Genomic DNA, 22,220 nt, shown 5'->3' with positions numbered 1-22,220 from the left:
GTCTAAGATGTATTACAGCAAATGAAAGAAATGTTTAAAGAGGTCCTTGCTATCTTTTCTGTTGTATTTATATTCACTGTACTGAAATCTTTCCTATCTATGAAGATCCTATTATAGCCATTTCAGGAATTTATTTTAATCATAGCTTTCATTTTTTTCTTAATACACAGTATGATATTCTTTCTATTGTTTGATTTATGCTTTCAATTTTAAACTTATTATCCAATCTGTTTGCTCCTATAAACAAGTTAAAAAGGAAAAAAACTTTTTAAAAATCCTTCATTGCATTAGTAGCAGTAAATTCTGTTTGTATAAATAGAAGTAAATTTTCCTAAGTAGACATTAATGGGATTTTTCTCTTTCAGCTTGTCTGATCCCGGTGAAACATCCTCCTGTAAACAAGACAACAATTGTGATTTTAGAAAATCTGGAGAGAGCTGCTTTGTCTGAATTGCTAGGAGATTTTCTAGCACCTCTTGAGAATCGAAGTTCGGAAAATCCCTGCACTATTCAAAGAGGTATTTAAAGAACTTGGGTTGCAGAAATGATTTTACTACCGTACAGTTTTATTGTAATATACAACAAACAGGGAACAGGAGAAAAATGTAAATTTTTCAGTTTTTGTATACTATTGTGAACAGTTGTCCTTAACAAAGATAGCATGTTTTTAAGCTAATTGGTGGTGGTTTGTGGGTTTTTTTTCCTTTCTAGTTATGTCACTGCTTCGTGCTTTTGCATGAATCATGTCAAGGCTGTGAGTATTTCAGTTAAGTGTTTTATGATTCCTTTTTAGCAAATGGAGTTTCTGGTGCTTTTTACTTTCATGAGAACTGCTTTTTACTGGGGACCATCGCAAAGTGCCATCTTCATGGCTCTGACCTGCTGGTTCAGCAGCATTTCCGTTGGGTTCAACTTAGGTGGGATGGGGAGCCAATGCGAGGCTTGCTCCAGAGGATTTTAAGGAGGAAAGTTATAAACAAGGTAAGAACTCAAATCAGCTTCAGCAGTTGCATTCATCACCAGCTCTGTGCAATATGTAAAATGGTAATGCCAAAAGCAGAGCAGATAACTTAAGTTGTTTCGGGAAAAAAGCACTCGTTTCTAGGAAGATACAGGCTGTGTATCTGGAAATGTTGTGCTTGGCTTCATAGAAAGGTATATGGCCATGACTGATTGGCATAAACTATTGGTTGGTTACAAATAATGATCCTGTGGCTACTTGCCTGTCCCCTCATGAAACATCCTTCAGTAATTTTTTTCAGCTTCTACCTGAGAATGGTAGTAAGAATCAGTTAAACAGACATAAAATCTCTTTTTCAAATAATTTATTCTCAATATCTGAAATAAGATAATCATATATGTGTTTTGTCTAAGTTTTAAGCAGAAAAAATATTTTCCATGATTTTCAAATCAAAGGACAGGCAAATTATACAATTAGAAAAGTTGTTTTGAGCCAATAGGTCTGCTGAAGCTAGAACAAAAGTCCAAAAGAGAATAAGGATGGGAAGTCTGTTTTAATACTAATAAATAAATGAAGATGGGAAATGAAAAGAAAGATACAGGCAAAAGAAGAATTGTGGACTTTTGAAAGTTACTTGGAATACCATTTGAGTGTGATAGCAGCTATTACTGACAGTCAGGCAGTGTTAGACATTGGCAGAGGGTGTTTAATCAAAACAGCTGCAAAGGAAAATAATCTTGGCAGCAGTTTTTAGCAGGCTTAAAAAGGGAGATTGTTCTAGGAATAGAAAAAACTGTCAGTAATAAAGAGTCCTGTTGTGGAATAACAGACCTACTGTCAGTTCTGAGTGTTCAGCTGGATGTATCTTGGTTATCCTTGCGGATGTCATCTCCTGTACCCTTTGCCACAGTTCTCATCTATAAAAGCTTACTGATTCAAAGAGATCCTGAAGAGGAAATGTGTGGTAATTGAACATTTCAGCCAGGATAATGAGGAAATTTAGAAACATTCCAAAGTATTCTTTAATTGCAAGAACAGGAATACAGAATAGAAAAAAAAGGAATCATCTGTAATCTATGGAACTCTTAATAGACTACTTTTCTTAGATTATGTTTTTTCAGTTAGGACTTGCTCATAGTCAAACGCTGCATCAGACAGACTCTGCCAAACTGGTTTGGATACAAGAACTTGCAGCATCACATAACAGATGGCTATTTTTTTAGGCTTGAAAGAAATCCTTAGTCTCATCGGTTAGAATTTGACCATGTAATAGGCTCCTACCTCTGATTGAAGTTGAACAGAATTTGGTAGTAATCTCATTAAGTTTATTTTTTCTGAAGCATATATGCAGATGGTGGCTATTTGGAGAAAAAAGCCATGTGTCTTCCCTAATTAAATATTGAAATGCCCAGTGTGGTAGCACATTTTTTGAAATACATACATGTGCCACATGTAAACTCAAATGCCAGTTGGTATGGGACTGAAAATAGTGGATTTCAAAGTCAAAAATAGTAGAAAGATTAATCTGTTATAAAAATCTAAATCAAAGTAGAAGCACATTTACTGTTAGAACCATAGACTATTTCAAAGTTCATTGCTCTGTGCCTTAATATTCATATTTTCAGGTGAAAAGCTCTTTTCCCCTTAGTTTGAACTATTAGGATATATGGGAACAGTTTAAATATTTTTCGACATTAAGTTCACCCATAGACTCTGTCTAGAGGCTCTGGCTTCAGTGCTGTCAATTACTAACCCTGGTGCATCTTTTAATGCTTCCTTTAATTTACAATGTTACAGAGGATAATCCTAGGATTAGGATGATGAAGACTGTAATTTTAAATCAGAGGAAACAGGAGATTTTTCTGGCACTACATAATTTGCCCTTAACAAGGCATATGAAAAACACAAGTCTTGGAGGAATACATCTTTCCTTCATTGCTACTAGATCTAAAATCAATATGAAAATCCACTGAGAATATGTCTGGATCAGATATTCCTGTTCAGTGTGATTGGGCATTTTTTCATATGCCTTATTTGTATCATATACATTGCATTGTATATGGTAGGTATCTCTTGTAATCCTAGTCTTAAACACTGTACAAAAAGCACTGCTACCAAAATTCCTGTCTCGGTTTCCCACAAGAAAGTAAAGGTATGTCAGTTTATTGATAAGGATATATCTTTTGAAGTGTAGTTGGGAAAATAAGTTTTAATACAGCAAGATGTCAATATATTCTGTAAAAGGGTTTGACCTGGTTTTGACTGTTCCTGATCTTTCGATAGCAACACATGCAATAAAAAAACCCCAAGCCTTCCTGGGGTTTCGAGGAAAGTGTTTGCAGCTCTGGTCTTATGCCATGTCAAACATCTTTTCTCCCTGCAGTTCAGAGGCAAAGTACCTCCTCCATGTGATCCTGTGTGCAAGGTCATAGACTGGATTCTTGTTGTCTGGCACCAGCTGAACTCTTGCTTATCACGTCTAGGAGCACCTGAAGCACTTATGGGACCAAAGCATTTCTTCTCTTGTCCTGTGGTTCCAGGGCACAGCCAAGCAACAGTCAAGTAAGAATTTTGTTTCCTATTTGATGCTGTTCAGTGCCAACTAGATACTTGCCACAAATGTAGTAGTTGTGTTTCTCCCAAAACCCTGATGACTCAGCGACCTTAGAAAAGTATTTCAATAGAAGTTGCTGAAAGTTTTAAACTTCTGTTGGCTATTTAATTACTAGAAGGGCACTTCTGAAGGATGCAAGTGGGCAATGGGTGTCTATTACTGTGCAAAAGTCAGTCTTCTTGCGATCTTTCATTTATTTTCTGACACAGAGGTTAAAAGATTCAAGAATTCTGAGCTTGAAAAGTTGGTAAAGTCTCCTTTTGAAGTTGTGTTTGGAGAATGATTTCTCACTTTTTAAAATATGTGGTATAATTTTAAAACATACATATAGTTTAGAGATATATTATCTTAGTGAGTAGGGCAGGTATATACGTTTAGTTATACATATGGCTAGCTGGCCAGTAACATAAAAAAATATTTTAAATTATGGAAATTTTGGCTTTTATTGCCTACAATTGCATAAACATCCAATCACATTCCAACTCCAAATGCTAGCAAATGATAGAAGAAATAGTTATAGAATTTTAAATGATACAAATTTCACGCTAAGATGTTGTTTGTCTATATCAGAAATTTAATGAGCCCCTAATTAAGATTCAGACTTACTCAGAATTCAATGTATACCATTTGGAAATGTGACATAACTCTTCTCACAGGGCAGGTCACCACTTCTGTCCCTTCCCTTGTACTAGTTTCTGCTGACCCTTCTTCCAGGGGCCTTTGCTTAACATGTGCAGAGGTTGTCTCATTTCATGTTCTGTCTGCAGATCTTCATACATTTTGCTTGTTCATTATCCTTTTTATTCTCTGAAAGTACAGATTAGATAATCTTCAGAGTAATTATCAAAGTCTAAATGTGGCTGTAACATTGACTTGAAATTTTATGGGTGCTGGGAAATAAAGGAATAAAGCATACCATGCATCTATCTTCCATCTTCCTCTTGAATCATGTCCTCTGAAATGTTTTAATCATGTATTTATTGCAGTGGCATTATTAGAGGACAGAAAAACTATTCTTTAGATATCTTAGTTATACATTCCTGAGTTTGGATTTCTCCTCAGTGTAACTCGGACTGGTTTCACAATGCTTTATTTTGAGTACAACCCTAAAATGTCCTTTATTGTACCCATATGCCATCAGACTTCTCATTTTAATGTAGTTTTCATCCACTAATAAACAATTTGAAAGCACAGCCCCAGTGAGCTCTTACTGGGCACTTTTAGTTTAGCAGCATGATGGCTGAGATTGTGGTCATGTATTAAATAGCTTTTAATTAACAGCTCACTGGTTGCTGTTATTTCAATCCAATTAACTACTCCTGTCCTCTTGCCCTTCCTGTCCACTGTGCTATTCTGCTGCTTTTTGCATTTAGTAAAGCTTCTCTGAGTCAGTCCAATTCATTAGGACAGCAGACAGCTATCTACAAACTGGGTTCACTCTGGGCTCAGTATTAGCATGAGAGAAGAGGAAGAAGCAGCAGCAGAAGGGAAGGGAAGGCAGAGAGTACATGTGACAGGAAATAGTTTTCCTGCTGTGTGTTCCATGTAGCTTCACCTGTTTTGGTGAGTAGAGTGAGTAAATGAAGAAAATTTTAACTACGGTTTTTCTTGGTTTAGGTTTAGGGAATTGAAGATGATGTTCCAACAGGAACGACTTTCACTTTGCAGCCCTTTATTGAGGCAGGGGTGTGTTACACCTTTCCTAAGTATCAGCTATATCAAAGAATGGGGGACTTCATCAAGATGAGCACAAACTTAAAACTGAATTTAAATACCAGGTTGGAGTTTTGTTTATAGAGCATCCCCATCAGTTGTTAACTGTTAGATTAGAATGGCCTCAATTAATTCTATCTTTGCAGTGTTCATTTCTGACCATTTATACTGGCAGTATTGGAAAATGTTGAGAGCTTACATAGGCAGAAATTGAAAAGATAGTTCTTTATGACTAAAATACTAGCAATTGTTTATTTTGGTAGCTTAACTAGCAGAAGCAGACTGTAACTCTATGGAATAATATCTACAACATTATGCTAAGGAAGCTTCAAGGAACATCTCCAATACACATTCTACATTGTATTTTAACAACTATACTAATTATTTTTCTAAGTAATGTTTATCAAGCTTATGCAAGTACTTTGAGCATTTATAGATCATAAAAGCGCAATCTTATGCTTCACAACTGATCAAAAATACACCTTTCAAATAATTCATGCATTCTAAATTTAAAAAAGAAATGGAAACCCTCTTCCCCCCTAAAAAAAGTCGTCATAATATTTTAGGTATTAAGATGGCTTCAGTGCATCAATGTATCCAGCAAAATGGTCCATTTCAGTCAAGCAGACATTTTAGCCTTCACATTTTCTGAATAGATTTCTGCAAAGCTGAACACAGCGTGATAGCCTATAATTTCTTACAGACCTTTAATGCAAACCGTCTGACTCAATCTTATCATCTTCCTCTTGTAAGAGAGTATAAGAATAAACAAAAAGAATTGGAGTTGGTCTAAAAAAGATTGTCTCAGTGTATGTTGTAGATGTGAGCTGAGCCTTAAGTCTGAAATTTCTAGCCTTTATCCCCAGAGAACTCCTAAGTTACAAGAAATAACTTTATTTTTTCCCTAACACAAATTTTTCACTTCTTTGCTAATAAACGTAATGGTTCTCTCTTAGAAAAACAAAAGTCACAGAAGACTCATGTCCCTTTTAATCAAATTTTTGAATCAAAATCAGACCCAGTCTTTAAACCAGACAATCTGGAAAATCCACAGCATCCTGGAAACACAGTTCACCATAGATCAAATAAACAAAAGGAGAGTGAGAGCAAGGCAGATGTATAAATAGAAATGTCTTGTAAACTGGACAAGTTTGGAAATGGAAGAGTACTGGAAGGGATGCACCATTCCCATGCTGGCAGCAAATAGGCTAGGAATGAACACCTGCAAGCATGGAAGTTTCTCCATGCACTTTTTAAAATAATATTTATATATATATATGAACATTCATCTTTCTGGGACATTTCTTTAGCCTTAAAATGAAAGAATGTTTTATAGTCCATATCTGAAGGAGAAAAAGCATCAGGTGGTAAGTTTGTCAAGGCAACCTAAAAAAATGTAGATCAAATAGTTTAGTATAAAACAAACAAGTAAACCCTACCTTAAATAAAATCAGTCCCATTCTGAAATGGGGTGCTTCTTGAAAATACAAAATCTGATATGTTACCAAAGTATAAAATCACAGGTTTTGATAATTGTTTTTGAAGTTAAAGAATTGGTTTTGTACTATAGGTGGATGTCCAAGCTATGGAATGCTGTGATAGCTCCCAGAGTACAAGAAGCCATACTCTCCAGAGCCTCTGTGAAAAGACCATCTCTACCAGGACAAGCAGTAGCCAAAAAAAATCCTAGCCAAGGGCAACAGGCTGTTGTTAAGGCTGCTCTCAGTATCTTGCTAAATAAAGCTGTTTTGCATGGCTGTCCTCTACCCAGACCAGGTAAGAATGAACTGTCTGAAAGCCAAGTAGTTGTATGTTGCTTTTAAGGGGCTTTTAACTGCTTCCTTCCATTTTTAAAATGTCTACAAAACATAACTGTAGTTCTGAAGGGAGGTGGTGGGGTTAAAAGCATTTACAGCCATTAAACTAAGTAGTTGTATAAAGTACTCCAAGAAGAACCATTTGCAACAGTCAATTCTTCTTAACACTGTTCTACTTTTGTTTCAGAGCTAGATAATTATATAGCAGATTTTAAGGGAGGAAATTTTCCTTTGTCTGTGGCTTCGAGCTACAAAAATTGTAGTAAGAAAAGAGGTGAGAATGCTTCTTGGAGAAAAGTGAGTACAAGTCCTCGCAAAAAGTCAGGCCATTTGTCCTCCCAGTCATGGAGTAAGCAGGAGACAAATACTGAAGGTAAATCTTTTTATTTTCAGTTCTGAAAGTTGTGGGGGGTTAAACTGTGTAGATGAGAATCAGATGTTTCTCCTACATCATGAATTAAAATTTGTCAATTAAATGACACTTGTATTTATGTTCACCAGTAAAAAACTGTCTACTTTTTTCCCCCCAAAATTACTTCTTTGTGACTGTGAGGGGTTCTAACTAATTTTGGTTGTTCTAATGCCCTTTCTGTTTGATAATGAGGTTGGCTCAGATGGTGGAATTATAAGCAGTGGTTCCACCTCTGACTGTGTGGAATGACACCAGATGAGTCTCTTCACCCATACCAGATGAGAGGAAGCTTCATTACTTTATTGGTACTCCTTAGATTTGCTCCAAATTTACAGTATACAGACTTTTTGAGTTTCCTTACACTTACTTTATAACTTCACTACTGTAATTATTACTGAGTGAATCCAGGTAAAAATAAATTAATATATTCCTCCCCAGATCATGCATCCCTTGTTCAGTCTTACTAGAAAAATTGAGTAATCTAGAAGCCTTGCAGTAGAAGAAGGAGATCTTTGGGTTTAAATTGAAGATTTTGATTTGGTTTTCACTTTAATTGCAAAAAATAAATGTAGAGAATTTTATGTAGTCACAAATACTGTAAGGTTTTCAAGAAGTTTCCACATCATCTTCAGCATGTTTCTTGATGAAGAAGGCTTTATATGACTGGGTCTGTGCACGTGTATAAATGTGGATGTTATATTTGTGGCTGACACTTTTGAAAAATCTTTTCACCTCAATATTATACGTCATATAACAAGCAGTTTGTTACACAGAGATAATGACTGGATATATTGGGAAGCAATGTAATTCTTCTAAGGGATACATATTTCTAGATGGAAAACTTAGTAATATTGTAACTAAATACAATATTGAACAGAAAAAAACTTCCAGGGAAAAAAAATCAAAGTATTTGCTTTCTGAAAAGAAAGTAACTACTTCAGAGGGAAGATGTAGGAAGAGGGAGAAGGCAGCTTACACACACACACACACATACACTTTAGGAACAGTAAGATTCTAGCCTCAATTACCGCATATACAAAAGACCAAAATGCTTGATACCTGCTACTTTGCAGCACTAAAATGAGCTATCCATTTTTTCAGCCCTTGTTCAGAAAGAAGTCTGCTTTTTCTGACTGCATCTCTAGTGTCCTGATTGCCAGTTCTCTGAGTTGTGAACTTTTCTAATCCCACTCAGAGGATTTAAGAAATAATGAACATAACCTGAAGTAGGATGGTTGATGTTGTATCTTGTACCTGAGAATGTTTTTGGAATCCAGTTAATATCTGTGAATATAAGTTAAAAATTGAATAATCAATTAATTTTAGTAGTCTATTTCGGACTGTCAGAATCAAATGCTGCTCCTGTTTCCAGGTAAAGGTAAATTGTTTGATTTTACCTCCATGAAGCAAATTTAAATATTTCCTTGTTGACAAGCAGTTTCTCTTGGGGAGAACCAGTAAAGGTGGTTCTACTGCCTAACACAGAAACTTCATGTTCTCTCTTTCAGAAAAGCTTAGGCAGCTCATGCCCTATTTGCCATTTTAGCCACTTCGAATGCTACACTGAACACTTTCAAGGGATGTATTCTGATCTTTGACAGACTCTATTGACATAATTAGTTAGTAAATGGGAACACATTATCCCTGTTTATCACAGATTTTAGAATAAAGAAATCAGTACACATGGTAACACACTGAAAAGTCAACTTCTCTTTTGTGCAGGTATAAAATCTAAGACCGTGTTGCAACCAAACTGTAAGAAAAGAGCTTCTCTTACCACAAAGTAAGTTTTAATTTCTGTTTTTTGTGACACTTTGCAAAAAATAAAGGTGATAGCATTCTGTTGCAAAGCAGCACACTATAATGAATGGATTAATAGGGTTTTTTGGTAATATTTTGATCCCGTATCTGCAGAAAGGAAGTATTTTTAATTTTCATTCCTGAGAGGAAATAAAATTTATATACTTTGATATAATTTTAGAATCCATTTCTTTATTTCAAACCTTGCAGTACTGCATGTCTTTTAATGTTACAGAATAGTCTATGATTTAAGACTATTATGTAACACTTACTCTACCTTGAAAACTTGACCGTATGCTTTTATCAACTGGCATTATATTTTAAAAACTCCTCCGGCTATTTCAGTTTGCTGAATGGCAATTCAAGATGGTACAGTACATGCACTTTAGTCCAAATAATAGAGTTTCCCTGAGAAAGTGTATGAATTAGCTAGAGGGAACTGCATTTGAGACTTTATTTCAATCTGAAACCTTGGTTCTACCTTATTCACAGGCGCAGAGAAAATAGAATATTTATGCTTCTGATATGCCAGAGGTTTTTTAAGGTTTTGGAATTACTTCCAAAAAGTAGAGTGGAATAAAATTGATTGCTGCATCTTAAAAAGAGGGGAGTCTTTGAAAATATTAGACAGAGGAATCCTTCATTAGATTTTCAGAATAGAGAGAATAATTTGTATAGAAAGATCTATTATGAGATAATTATTGACAACTACTGCTGTCAGTTCATCAGATGACATTTTGGTTTTGTTTGTGGTAGTAAAGGTCATTTGGAAAAAAAATACTATTTTTGAGGTGTTTATAATATTTATTTTAAAATTCTGTATAATAATTTAAATGTTCTCTCTGATTGTTTGTTTGGATGCTTTAAGATCTTCAGAGAAAGATCATATGAGAACATTAAATCTGGAGCAAAGGCTGTCTGTTGGTTCTGATGATGAAGTAGATCTTGTGCAGGAGCTTCAAAGTATGTGTTCCAGCAAATCTGAGCCTGATATAAGCAAGGTAAACACAAGGCTTTTAAATAATTTACTACATTACCATATTCAGTTGTTTGTTATGTGTTTAAAATAAATTTTTAATTTACAAGCCCTGCTTGAACTGAAGAAAATTACTCAATTATTTGGGAAAAGCCAAAGTCAACTAATAAATTACACATTTGAGGGTAAGTGTTCTAGTTTAACATATACTATTTTAAATTACAACTTCACCAATTTTTCTTGTAGAGGTTTTTGCAGTGGAGGATCAAATTTCTAAGTTCATAAAATCATAGGATAGCCTGAGTTGGAAGGGACAAACAAGGATCGTTGAATCCAGTACCTGGCTCTGCACAGGATCACACCAAGAGTCCCACCATGTGCCCAAGAGCATTGTCCAAACACTTCTTGAACTCTGGCAGGCTGGTGCTGTGACCACTTCTCTGAGAACAGCCATTCCTGCATTACCATTCCCTTGTTGTGTTTCATGCTGTCATTGCTCCCACTGGGAAACTGTTGTGTGTGTTCAGAGCGTGGAACTGTGGATCTGTCTCATTTTTCCTTTTATACCAATACCATGCAGCTTTCCCTGCAGCTGAAGCCTATTTATTCTTTTTCATCTTTCTTCCTAGCACAGCTGAAGTGGATGGCTGTGACAGCAGGCTGTGTTCACACTGGAGCAGCTGTTCCATATCTTTTGAAACATGGATAGAGTCAGTCTTAGGCTATTGTCCAGTTAGGCTGTGCATGACATCCTCTAGGACTTCCCTGAACAGCAGTTCCATTAGTTTTGCTTTATTAAGTATTCTGTTTATCCTTAGAAGACAACCAAGTTTTTATTAAAAAAAGAAATACTGTGTTTGGGAAGATTTTTCAACCTATTTATTGAAACTCTTTATTACAGTGTTTTGTTTTGGGTTGTTTTTCTTAAAGTATTTACAGTACATGCATGAGTCACATGCACCAAGCTGGCAGGCTAATCACTAGTCAGTTAGCAGGGATTTATCGTAGCTATCCTTAAAAGAATGGGATGTGCTTAAAGAAATGGTAACCAACTTAAAATTGTGGTTAATAACATGCAAAGTGTAATTGCTTGTTGATGACAATTCAAGGAAATTGGGGTTAGATAAGGAAGGAGATAGATGTCATGTCTTTTGTTCAGTTTCCTCACCATGGGTGGAACCATCCTTGGCTGGAATTTCTGTTGTTAATTCCCCAGCTGCCTAGTAGAGCCTTGCAGAAGTAAGGGTGCTGTTGCATGCTTTCTTTGTGTGATGTAATTTCAGGCTGCAAATGGAATAATTACTTCTGCTCTTTAACTTGCCCTTTCACTCAAATATGTTCCTGCTGCCTCCACTGGGTTGGGGTTGAGTGCTTTTGCAGTTGCAGATTGAATTGGATCAGCTTGCCCCAGGATAAAATACCTAGTTTTCAGTGAGGACAGCAGCTGTAGTGGTTATTTCCTGATCAGGAAAAATAGGAAAAGGGAAGGAAAAATAGTAGGGAAGAAACAGGGCAGGAGGAAGAGAAAATGATTATTCCTTTCTCTGATGTTCCTGGGGGCTGGGTAAAATTTAATGGGAAACTGCACTTAAGCTCCACTGAACAGTGTTACTCTGGTATGTTTAATCTTCCTCTGATAATAGTTAATATGCAATCTCTATCTCCTATCTTCTAAAAATGCACTCAGGAGTAAAGAAGAGATATTTTAATAGTTCTTTGGATATTTATGCATTGCATTGCACAGAAACCATGAAAATAAAATAAAAAATTGGCAAATTGAAACATAATCTCTGTGAATAACTAAAAAAATCACCATTTTCTTATCTTTGTTTAGATTGCAGATTCTAAGGATGAGTTATTGATGTTCAGTAACTCTAAGAACATTCCTGTGTTTTCAACAAGTGGTACTAACCCAAATAAAACAACAGCACAAAAGGTAGGTGAAATGAGTTTTATGTTATGATAGGAAAGGTGTCTTGAGTTTCTCCAAAATCTGAATTTCTGAGTGGATCCTAAGAACTAGTGCCCTGTTTATTACAAGAAAAAAACTGACATAATTCCTAGGAAAGTTGCTAGACTACCATACCAAGTTCCTTTCATGTGTCTTAATAGAAGCTAAAGATTTATTAAAACAATGGATGTATTTGCATTTAGTTTTGGCTTTTACATGAAGCCATATCCCTAGGCCAAGTATTTTTGACATTACATTGACATTATAAGTTATTTCCATCAGACATGAAGAGAAATAAAAACTGGGTTTGTTGTTTCCCCTCAATTAATATCATTCAGTAAGTTCGCAAAAGCACCACTTTTAAAATTCTTGATGTAAAATTGCTGGTTGCTCTAATGTCAAAGCTCTCAGAGGCAGAAATACTGAAAACACATGGTACTACCAAAGTTTGTGAAGAACAGCATTTTTTTAAAAGGTTATCAGTTCCTATTTTTGGCCTAACTATTTGTTGAAATATACAGTCATCTTGCTATGTTATTTATGTAAACAAACTTCAGTAACTTCAGAGTAGTTTCAGAGTGGGAAGGTAAGATGAATATTACTGGTAGATATAGTAAGTCCACTGTCATCTTCTTTTGAGAAATTTATATTATTGTTTGTGGGTGCTACCATCCCTATTAAATGCAAAGATGAGATTATGTCCTGCTTAGTTTTCATTCTTTGGAAAATTATGTTTTCTCTGTCGTTACATTTTGTGCGCTTTTCTTTTTTGGTCCTTGTGTTTTTGAACATCAAGAGAGCTTCTGAGCTCAATTAATCTTAGCCAGGGCATAATCTGTGGTCTGTGTTCCCTTACCAGGCCTTCTGTGTTCCCTTGATATGGGTCTTTTGGAGGCCAATCCCGATGTTTTATCTGACTGCAATAAATTGTTTTCTAGAGACACCATTTTCTGCAGATACAATGAAATAGTCCTGAAACTGGATTAACTTGCACACCTTAGCATTAAAAGAGCTGACATTCACAGATCACCAGATATTCTGAATTGGAAGGGACCCACCCACAAGGGTCTTCAAGTCCAACTTTGAAGTGAATGGCCCATACAAGGACTGAACCCACAACCTTGGTGTTATCAGCACCATGCTCTGACCAGCTGAGCCAATCTCGGCCAGATGAGTTACCAGCCTTGCAATCATATTTCTTCGTATCCAAATATTCAGAATGTTAGAATACTTTCTGTAATTTTACTTAAAATCCATAGAACAGTCTCCACTAAAAGAAATAATTTTAACCTTGCAGATCCACAAGTAGGTGTACTCCTTTCAAATAGCTCTCTAAATGCATTTTCAGGCATCCCAAATCAGAGCTTCACATAGGAGTGATACCTGGATAATTGGCTAAGTCAGCTGACCTACCAGTTCCTCCTGTACATTTTTCCTAGTGATTTTTTCTCTTTAAAAATTCCTACTAACAACACAAGGCATTATTATATTGACTTGCAAGCTTATTATATTGACTAGACAAGCTTAGGTACTTGGGAGGTTTTTGAAAAACTTGGTCAAAAGATTACATACAGAATTTTAAAAAAATTATTTTGGGGGGGAAATGTTGTCCAAAATGAGGGAAACGTAACCCAACCTTCTGCTAGAGGGGAAAGAGGTCTAATAGAGTGACAAGTTTTATTGCTAGATTTAGTCATTATTAAAACAAATATATCAAAAATTTAGAAGAGCACACTCCTTTGGAAGCAGAAGTCAAACTTTTAGAGGCAATTGTAACAATGATGAACTTACGAATCAGCAAGAACTGGTGAAATGAAGGGTTTGAGATCAGAAAAGCATCCTTTTTCTGAAAGTGAAGAGAGTCCTCTAGGTAACAAAAGCAATACTGCATGAGCAGAGGAGATCTTATCAATGGTAATGAGACAAATTACTTAAAAGGGTAGCATACCCATAATTAACTATTCTTTTAATTGGCTGTAAGAAAAAATGCTTGCAAGTATGTGAAGGAGAAAGGCAAAGCAAAACCTTTGATCCAAGATGCAAACAAATTGATGGAATTAAGGGACTAATAAGGATCCATGATGAACAGTGTTTTCATGTTCCTACTGTTTATGTGAAAAGCAGTAGCTGATGGTGAAAATGAACTTTTTAATATTGCTGCCCAGAGGGGGGATCTGGACTCAGCTGATGGTAACAGACAAGATCCAATTTCTCTGTTCTCTCATAAAAGATCTGTGTTAGTCAGGGCCTAACTAACCTCTTTCTTCTTGACTGTAGATGAACAAAATTGACAGTGTACCTGATTTTGGCACTTCAGATATCTAGGTTTGGCAAGGGTGAATATGTCCAGTTTTAAAGAATGTAGCTTCTTAGCGTAAGTACTTTGAGACACTGTCTTGGTTTATGACAATTCAAAGGACAAGCCTCTCTGTCTAGCTATCTCCCTTAGGGTTCCAAATAAGGAATGAATACAAGTGGATTAAGTGAACAAATAACCTTTTACTAACAAGCAGAACAGTAACAGTCAGAAACAACAGCAAATAACCACCAGATGCAAAACTGCTCAATCCTGCGGACTCCCCAAAACGAAAAGAGAGACCCAGAACAGAAATTGCTGGGCACACCCCCCAAGATGGTGTCCTGGATTTTCATGTGGGTTGAAAGACAAAGGGAAAAATGATGCCAGACTTTTCCCCGCTGCCCCTGCTCCATTCTCTTAATCTCTCACTCGGCTTGTCTCCTGATGGCTGGAGCTCTGACTGGAGTTCTTTGGATCCAGGCGGCTGGAAACCCAGAGAAAATTTGTCTCCTTAGAGGCAGGGGCAGGCAAGATGGGGCAGCTGGACTGGATCCTCTTGGCTAGATGTGGCTAACGGTGGCTTGAACCAGGGACGCCTTCGCTGCCCTTTTCTGCCGGCGCGGAGCCTCCAATTCCCGAATCGCGGGGAGTGGGACAGAGACTGCACATGCAGCTTCCAAAGCAAATTCACACACACACACACACACACACACACACACACACACACACACACACACACAAAAGATTCCCGGCTGTGGAACCTTCAAGATACACTAATGACTTTTGGGCACAGATGGTTATGGGATATACCACCATTATGAATCACCCCCAGACAATCTAATTTTAAGAAAACAATTTGTATGATTATGGATTAAAATGTAACTAACATTTCAAGTTCCATTCTTGAAGTATTATTTTTCTCATGAGTATTTTGTTCTTATTTATGGCCTTGATGGTACAAAAAAAATTGAATATTTTTATTCAAGCCATGAACCTGATTTTTTGCTTGTAACTATAAATTTCCATTTTTCCCTTTTAACTGTGGCTGCAGTTGTCATTTTTCCACAGCAATAAAAGAAAGAGCATATACTTTTTTTTTGGAAGTCCTGAAGTTGAGACATCTGAGACTCAAGTTGAAGTTTTTTTCAATGGCAATGCAAAAGCCTCATTGCCTTATTTTGGTATTTTAAGATGATGATGATGATGATGTTTCCTTTCAGTCAAAGAAGCAAAAATGACCCATGGTTTGGTCACTAAATAGTAAGAAACTCTCATACTAAACTGCAAAAGATTGTAAATAACAAGAGTTCCATGGAGCTGGTTGGGTTGGTTGGTTGGTTGGTTGTTTTTCATGTCAAACAGTGATACTTATTTTTACACAAAATGCTTTGTTTTCCTTTCTAGGATGGAATGCGTCCTCTCAGCAGCAGTCGAACTGTGGAAAGCAGCAACAGTAAATCAAAGACAGAGTTGGGTGTTTCAAGAGTTAAATCTTTTCTTCCTGTTCCTAAAAGTAAAGTCACCCAGCCTTCTCAGAATACTAAAAAAAAGCAGCAGCAGTAATACAAGGCAAATAGAGGCAGATAATAACACAAAAAGAGAGATTTGGAATTTGCACAAAAATGAACAAATAGAAAAATCCGATAAGTAAACCTGCCTATCTTACAATTTTCTGTGTTCATATAATCTCTATTGCAAAGAACAAGTACTTAAATATGTAAATATTTTTTAAAAACAAACTGTTACCCTGTAATATAAAGTTTGTACAGGACCACAGTTTTATTTCTATGTACATCAGCTGGAAATTATATTGATTTAAACTTCAGAAATGCGCATTTTGCCTCCTCCATAGATGGTTGGGTTTTTTCTTCTTTTATTATGAAAATTACTATTTAAATGATAATATTCAGGGGTACCTACCACAGGATTCTGTTTGTGTATATACTGTACATAAATATATTCTATTAAGTTCACATGTTAACCTGCATTCAGATGAGTTGCACAATATATACAACAATGGCTTAAAGCTATTGTTCATGCATTTTAAAGACGTTTTATCTTCACTTAATGAAAAATTAGTGAATGTGGCAATAACTGAAATGTTTGGAATTGCAGATCGATTACTTTCAGCTACAAGCCATATTAAATACTTTGATTTCATCATATCTGCCTGCTGAATTGTGATTTTGTTTTTCTCAAGCTTCTCTTCACCTAAAATGTAATGAATTTCCTTTATAACTTTCATCTTTTAAAAAAGGAAAGAGATTGAGAAATTAAAATGCAACAAAAGTTATTTTTCTCAGACTCTTGCTCTTTGATAGAATTGAAGAAAATGTGATCATTTATTAACTTAGTTTTTCTTGTATACTGTAAAAATTTTATATGCTTCATTAGTGTTTTAAAAGCATCTGAGAAATAACAGTGTTTTACAGAAACAGATTTGACTGAAAAGGAATTTGAGCAAAAGCTTAACTACGGTATTATCCAACATAATGTAGTAGCAATGAGTTACTATGTAATTATCAATTTCTGTTGTGGATTTAAGATGTAATTGCTGTAAAATGATACTTGAGTTGCAGTTAAAATTAACTCGTTGTCATTTTTCTCTCCACTACTGAGGTAGATCATGTTCCCATGAGGGAGTTTCTATGCAGGGCATATTTCCCCAACCTCTTTCTACAGTAGTTGCAGTTACATCCTTGTAAATTTTAGGAACATGGAAATGTGCGCTGTCGAGATAGCTCACCTGTTAGGCAGGGAAAAGCACAGATTTTTCTTGAGATCAGACTTAGCTGCCTTCTGCTGGTTAGTGGGAGATGGTTTGGAGAACTTGAACAATGACATGGTCATGCCTCTAATTTCCAAAGGAGCATTTTTCTCAAATTAAGCCTGGAGGAGGAAAGGATTAACTGTTTCCTAATGCTTTGCCTTTGTATGTAAAACAGTCATCCCAGACTCATGTCAATAAAATTTTTGTATGGCATTATTGTCTTTCTGTCTCTTAGTTTGTGTGTGTGTTATCTCTATAGAGATCAAATATTAGAAGCTTATTCCTGAAATCATTTCCTGCACAATATATTTACAAAGTACCTTGTTTTTTGGCAATTGCTGTTTCACTAAGACTTCAGTTTGCTGTGTGATAGTAATGTGTAACCAAATACAGATCATTTCTCTAGAGACTGTTTTTTACTTTTATTTTTTTATTCATTTTTGTGCTGAAAAATGGATGCTGCTTTTGCTGGTGGTTCTTAGCAGAATGAGTCAGCTGCAAAGCACTGCAGGTCAGAGCAGTGAGTCTCAGCAAGTAGAATCCCTGATGTGCTGAAGCAGTGAGCAGCAGTCTGGTAGCTTGTGTGAGAATCTCAGGTATGGATTTCATAGCAATGAGGAACACAAGTGGAAGACTGTTTGTAGAGATCACACGAATTTCAACATCAGAATTTATAATAACTTTTTTTTCCTAAGAGCTGTAAGAAAAGAAAAATCCTGACATGCTTCTAAGCTAGGTTTGTTCTGCATTTAAAATACACATTGGAGATGTCAGCTCTCATTTAGATCAAGAGTTATCAGTGTGCTTCTCTGTGGGAAGATACTGGGCAGAGTGTCCTAAAGCATGTTTTGAGACATATTTTAAAACTGTATATTGTCTGTGAGAATGAAAATTAATCAGTACTGTACTGTGCGTGAAAATCTGCGGAGGACAGAGTAACTTTGATCATGGTGTGAAAGTTAGATCTCTTGCTAAATTTAGCATTGCCTTTCAATGCCCTCATTATGCTTCCTTTTCAGCCTGCTGTCCTAAACTCTCCATCTGCATCTTTTACCTGTTTGACTTGTGTCTGCTGTAATTTTGTTTGTCTGTCTGTTAGTTCAACAGTCTGTGATCTCCATGCAGCTTTAATCACACAGTATCTTGCAGATCTTCTAATTAGTTCTTCTCTTCTGCAGTAAGTGCTAATCTCTCTTGTTAGGCCCTCAAACAGTCAACACCACATAACCATAACACAGTTTGCTTGTGAACATGCTGACTTCTCTGCTGGCTTATCACTTGATTTGTGATAGGTTGTGCTGAAGCAAGGCCAGGCTCTGTTCATGAGCTCAGGATTTCACTGTGTCTTCAGCACTCCTCATGTGTGATTTGTCATACCAGCTGCTCTCACTTTGGGTTAGTAATGGCAAAAATCCTTTCTCTTTGCTTCCTGTGTCTCAAGCAGAGAGGATTGATGTGTGCTGTGGTGGGCCATGCCTATCTGTGCTGCATCTGCTCCTGGCTATTACCCCATAGCTTTAAAAGAGGTAAGTGGAGAGAAAGAGCGACCCTGTCTCCTTGGAGGAGTATCTCAGAAAGTACAGGGAAGCTTCTTAAGGTTGAATCCATCCACAGGCAGTGAAAGACTTTTAATTTAGCCTTCATCTGACTACACTACATTCTTTATACACATCTCAATGTCTTCAGCCAGAGAAATATGAAAGATACTTCTCATCCACCAACTTTGGTAAGTACTAAACATTCCAGCTCTCTGCTTCAAGCCAGTTCTGAAAATAAAAGCTTTCAGCATCTCTCCTATGGTTCTTATTTCTTGACAAGAACATGGAATATGTTCCTTAAGCAAATGTCTGAATCCATCAGATAATATTTGCTTTTGGTTTTGGGTTACTGAGCATGAACTCCAAAACTAAAAGCATGAAGAAATCTACTCCATCATTCAACAAAGGCAGCAGCATTCATCAGCAACAGCAAAACCAGCAGGCCTGAGGTGCAACTTCCTATAATACAGCTCAAGTGAGTTACAAAATACATCAAAACCCTCCAGCTTTCCAGTAAAACTTGAGAAACAAAACAGCCTCTGGTGGTCAAAATGCTTGCTGAAAGGAGGAATGATTGCTTTCTTGGTTGTAACTGGCTAAAGTGATGTTTATGATGGTCAAACCATAGTTAAGAGACTTTAGAGTTACAAAGTGGGCTGTTCTTCAGAAACTTGAAGTCAAAGTGACTTTAAGGGGCACAAGGTATGGTTGTACTGGGCTGTAGCATCACTCAAACCTCTGGTTGCATTTTACAAGGGGTGTATTTTGAGGTTGAAATGAGCTCTGGGGAATTAACTTAGTATAAATATTGTTTATCCTATGAACAGGAAATTGATTTTGGAGAATGTGGGGGTTTATAAAAGAAATGTATTACTGTATTGCATTGCATTGCATTGCCTAATTTGCAAGATGTTTTTAGGCAGCAACTAATGGTCCATTAATGAACAATTACACATCAGTCTAAAGTGGTGTGGGGTTTTTTCCAGATGTTAAATCATAGCCAATTAATTGTAGAGCTAAAATACTAAACCTGTAATAGAAAAATGAGGGAAAAAATAATGACCAGAACACTTTTTAGGCAAATAAAATGCAACAAATTACATAGTTCTGAAATTACTTCTAGCAATTAACACTAATTCAGAATTAATATGGGGAAATGCTTTAAAAGGCCTTAAGTTATTAAGAAATAAGCCTGTTGCTTAAATAGGGTAGATAGAATTCAAGAAGTGTAGAGGCTATCAGGTGTTTAGCAGCTCTGGTATAACAGGCTGAGGGATTTGAGCCTTATGGAACTGGAGGAGGTGGATTTTAAGAAAGACTTTAGAAATGGGTATTTAATGAATAAAGCACAGCTGGTAAGACACCATTTAAGCAGCTGTGAAAGCAAAGTTTGTTGGAATAGCGGGCTTGTTTGACCCCAGTGAGGTACTGAGCAGTTCCCGCTAATGATGATTATCAAGCTACTTTGTGTAGTTATTTTGTATGTAAGATTTATGAAAATGGGTAAGTGTGCATAGTTCAAGTTTGTTTAGGCGATCCTTGCTTAGCCTTTGCTCTCCCAAGAGCTTCTCAGTGCTGTACTAGCAGTGTGGCCACCCTTCTCCACTGTACTTAAGGACAGCTACAGAATCTCTTTCCAACTTTGTCTTTTTGGTTTCTTCCTAGCAAAATTAAATTTCCACATGAAGTATTAAAGTCAGCATACTCTTCTCTTTGGCTGTATGTTGTACACACCCACATTTCCATATAGGTGGTTTTAATGACAAAGTGCTCTGGTAGGAGTGGTTTCTATATCTGTTTTATCAAATGCATGCAAAGCAAGGCACGTGAGAAGAAAAATTCCCTTAAATAATGCTCAGCCTGTGTTTATGAAGGTCATTGTTTGTTCTTCCACTGTTTATGGCCTCATTTTCTTCTTTTTTTTTTTTTCCCTTTCCTCTTGTGCTCCATTTTCCATCACGAACAGCATGTGCAACTTCCCAGCTTAGTTTCAGGCAAACATCCGTGGGAGCTGTCACCCCCTGACAGCAAGTACAAGAACACTTATCCTAGAAGGTAACGTGCTCTTCTCAAGCTTTGTTGGGAAGGAGAGGCTGTGTCCTCCTCATGCAGGCTGGAACTAACTTACCTCCTGTTCCAGCCTGAACTCCAAAGGAGCTGAAGCAGTGGTTTGGAGCTGAAAGAAATAGCACACTCTTCTCTCAGTTGCCCTCAGAGGGCAGTATCTTGCCTGGGCTCTTTGGGACAGGCAGTGTGATGGTGGTAGCTGGGCACTGATGGCAGAAGCTGTGTCGGTGAGTGTTGTAGTCCAGGGTGGGGGCAATCAGTCAACTGATTTACTTTTTCCTTCGAAGTCCTCCTTCTGAGTGTTTGTATCAGCAGCTTCCACATGTCCCATCTACTACATGCTCCTGCTGTATCCACCTTTTCTTTCCTGAAATGTGTCCTTGTCTGCTGAGTCCAGCTTACCTACCACCTCCTAACTCCGGCAGTGACACAAAACATGAACAATTAGTTGCGCAAGCTCTGAAGCATGCGCTGGTTCTAATGGCACAGTGGTTCTTTTCTGCTGATCTTTCTGATCATCTTGTTTATTTAGATAATAAACTCCCCCACTTGGTGTGTCTGCTGTAACTCTGAGTAACATCCTGACAAAGAGCAATCCTTGGCACGCCTCCTCGGACTTGGCGACACTGCAGCAGCCCGGGCCTCCCGGCCAGGCTTAGCCATATCCTCTGTAAAGATCTGTACAGATGGAGAGCTGACTACGTGAGAAAAGGGACAAATAGTGTGAGGTGAACAGTTTGAGGGGATAAGGGGAGTGGAGATGGGATTCAAAAGTGAATCAAAGCTACCCCAAAACACAGTTGGTTTTCCATTGTTATAAAGCCAGCAGAGCTTAGTGGCAAAGAAACAGTGACATGGCAAAATTGAGACCCAAGGGTATCCAGAATGTTCTGTGAGCAAGAGGCATTGCTTTGTGGGGAAGATCAGGCAGCATATAAGGATGTGTCCTCGCAGAAAGAAAGGAAAGAGATCCAGGTAAGTGCTAGAAGATAAAACAAGCATAAAAGTACAGTATGAGGGACAGGGCAGGAAAAAAACCACCAACAAATCTTTGCAGAGGGAATGTGTAATGAAGGCCAGAAAGTATGCAATGGGGAACAGAGCTAGAAGGAAACAAGAGTGATGTAGGGTGAGCAGCTCCAGAGCGAGCTCCAGTGCCCGCGGGCTCAGCCGGACCCAGGGGCACCTTGAGCAGCACCAGCGCCCAGCCGGAGGCAGCCCAGGACAGCGGCGCAGCTCCAGCTGTTGCTCCAGGACGCCTGAAAGAGTTTAGTCCAAGCCTTGTCTGTGCTGCCCTTGGCA

The 22,220-nt window shown here is 37.2% G+C and overlaps 1 protein-coding gene across 1 annotated transcript in view; it reads left to right on the top strand.

Moving 5' to 3' along the window:
- CTTNBP2 (cortactin binding protein 2) overlaps positions 1 to 17,485 on the top strand; it is an 81,359-nt gene extending 63,874 nt beyond the window's left edge. Inside the window, 10 exon segments of the mRNA XM_082280769.1 lie at positions 366 to 518; positions 794 to 981; positions 3,345 to 3,523; positions 6,859 to 7,064; positions 7,293 to 7,478; positions 9,240 to 9,300; positions 10,186 to 10,318; positions 12,128 to 12,229; positions 15,948 to 16,090; positions 16,092 to 17,485. Coding sequence (XP_082136895.1) covers positions 366 to 518; positions 794 to 981; positions 3,345 to 3,523; positions 6,859 to 7,064; positions 7,293 to 7,478; positions 9,240 to 9,300; positions 10,186 to 10,318; positions 12,128 to 12,229; positions 15,948 to 16,090; positions 16,092 to 16,194 — 1,454 coding nt within the window. The 3' untranslated portion in view covers positions 16,195 to 17,485.
- Positions 17,486 to 22,220: the final 4,735 nt, after the last annotated feature.

The sequence above is a fragment of the Coloeus monedula genome, assembly GCF_965178545.1.
Source record: "Coloeus monedula genome assembly, chromosome: 4".
In the NCBI taxonomy this organism is placed as follows: Eukaryota; Metazoa; Chordata; class Aves; order Passeriformes; family Corvidae; genus Coloeus; species Coloeus monedula.
Note: the sequence above shows the minus strand (reverse complement) of the source record. Positions and strands in the feature narration are given on the sequence as shown.